This window comes from Hordeum vulgare, chromosome 6H, assembly GCF_904849725.1.
Source record: "Hordeum vulgare subsp. vulgare chromosome 6H, MorexV3_pseudomolecules_assembly, whole genome shotgun sequence".
NCBI lineage: Eukaryota > Viridiplantae > Streptophyta > Magnoliopsida > Poales > Poaceae > Hordeum > Hordeum vulgare.
In genome coordinates, this window is record NC_058523.1 from 13,482,069 (window position 1) to 13,483,260 (window position 1,192).

The 1,192-nt window shown below is 52.9% G+C and overlaps 1 protein-coding gene across 1 annotated transcript; it reads right to left on the reverse strand.

The window, feature by feature from the left end:
* Positions 1-259: 259 nt before the first annotated feature.
* On the reverse strand, positions 260-987 carry LOC123405990 (histone H2B.4-like). Its single transcript, XM_045099496.1, has one exon. The coding sequence runs from the start codon at positions 926-928 to the stop codon at positions 518-520; it is 411 nt and encodes a 136-aa protein (XP_044955431.1). The 5' UTR covers positions 929-987; the 3' UTR covers positions 260-517.
* Between the last annotated feature and the right edge of the window lie 205 nt (positions 988-1,192).

A 1,192-nucleotide genomic window follows, 5' to 3' on the forward strand; every position in this document is an offset into this window, starting at 1 on the left:
GCCTAGGAGGAGGCGAACTTGGTGACGGCCTTGGGTACCTCAAGAACGCATTCTGGCTTTCTGGGCAAGATCTGGCAAGCTGTTCCTGGCTTCTTGACGTATGGATGGCAAGTCTACTGAGGAAAAAACTTGTAATATTCCGTCAGAGATTGACAAAACTCACCAACTTCAGTTTTAAAAGGAAAACTTAAATGCCGCCAATAGAGAAAGAAATAGCAACACATAAGCGACCACAAAATTCTTGAATGTGGCTACAGGATTTCAAACTTCAAACAGTGTAGAATTTAAACTAGAGGTTTCTATCTGCAGACTTACAATCTATCTTCAAAGAGCATCACAGTAAACAAAAAGCCAGGAAAACATGCTGAAAGGCAGAGATGAACATCGATTCAGACGGCAACATCACTATTTCTTCAGACCCGCAAACAGCACAATTCTTACAAAGGTTGTAACATCGTACCGCTAACTACATACAGAATGCCACCATCAATTCGTCCATGCGATGCAAGGAAGACGCCTAGGACGAGGTGAACTTGGTGACGGCCTTGGTGCCCTCGGAGACGGCGTGCTTGGCGAGCTCGCCGGGGAGGACGAGGCGGACGGAGGTCTGGATCTCCCGGGACGTGATGGTGGGCTTCTTGTTGTACCTGGCGAGCTTGGCGGACTCGCCGGCGAGCTTCTCGAAGATGTCGTTGATGAAGGAGTTCATGATGGACATGGCCTTGGAGGAGATGCCGATGTCCGGGTGAACCTGCTTGAGCACCTTGAAGATGTAGATCTTGTACGTCTCCACGCTCTTCTTGGACTTCTTCTTGCCCTTCTTCTCGCCTCCGGCCTCCTTGGACGCCGGCACCTTCTTCTCCGCCTTGGGCTTCTTGCCCGCCGGGGTCTTCTCCACCGGCTTCTTCTCAGCAGCCTTGGGCGCCATGGAAGCTGCTGCTGTTGCTGATTGGAGGTCGGGTTTGGAAGATGCTGCGGTGTGGAGAGAAGACGGGAGCGGCGAGATTTATATAGGAAGGAGGGAGCGGTTGGTGGACAGGCTGCTGCCTCGGATCGATGGCGTGGAGTGGTTTCCAGCCGTTCGATGATTCTACGGATGGACGGACCTGATGCGTCTGGGTGCGGATCGGTGACGTGGCGAGAACGTACGCTGGCGCGACGGTAGACGTGTGGACCCTCGCGCACTCGTGGT

Excerpts from the sequence above, each read along its gene's own strand:
- LOC123405990 (XM_045099496.1), bottom strand. The coding sequence starts at position 928 with ATGGCGCCCAAGGCTGCTGAGAAGAAGCCGGTGGAGAAGACCCCGGCG.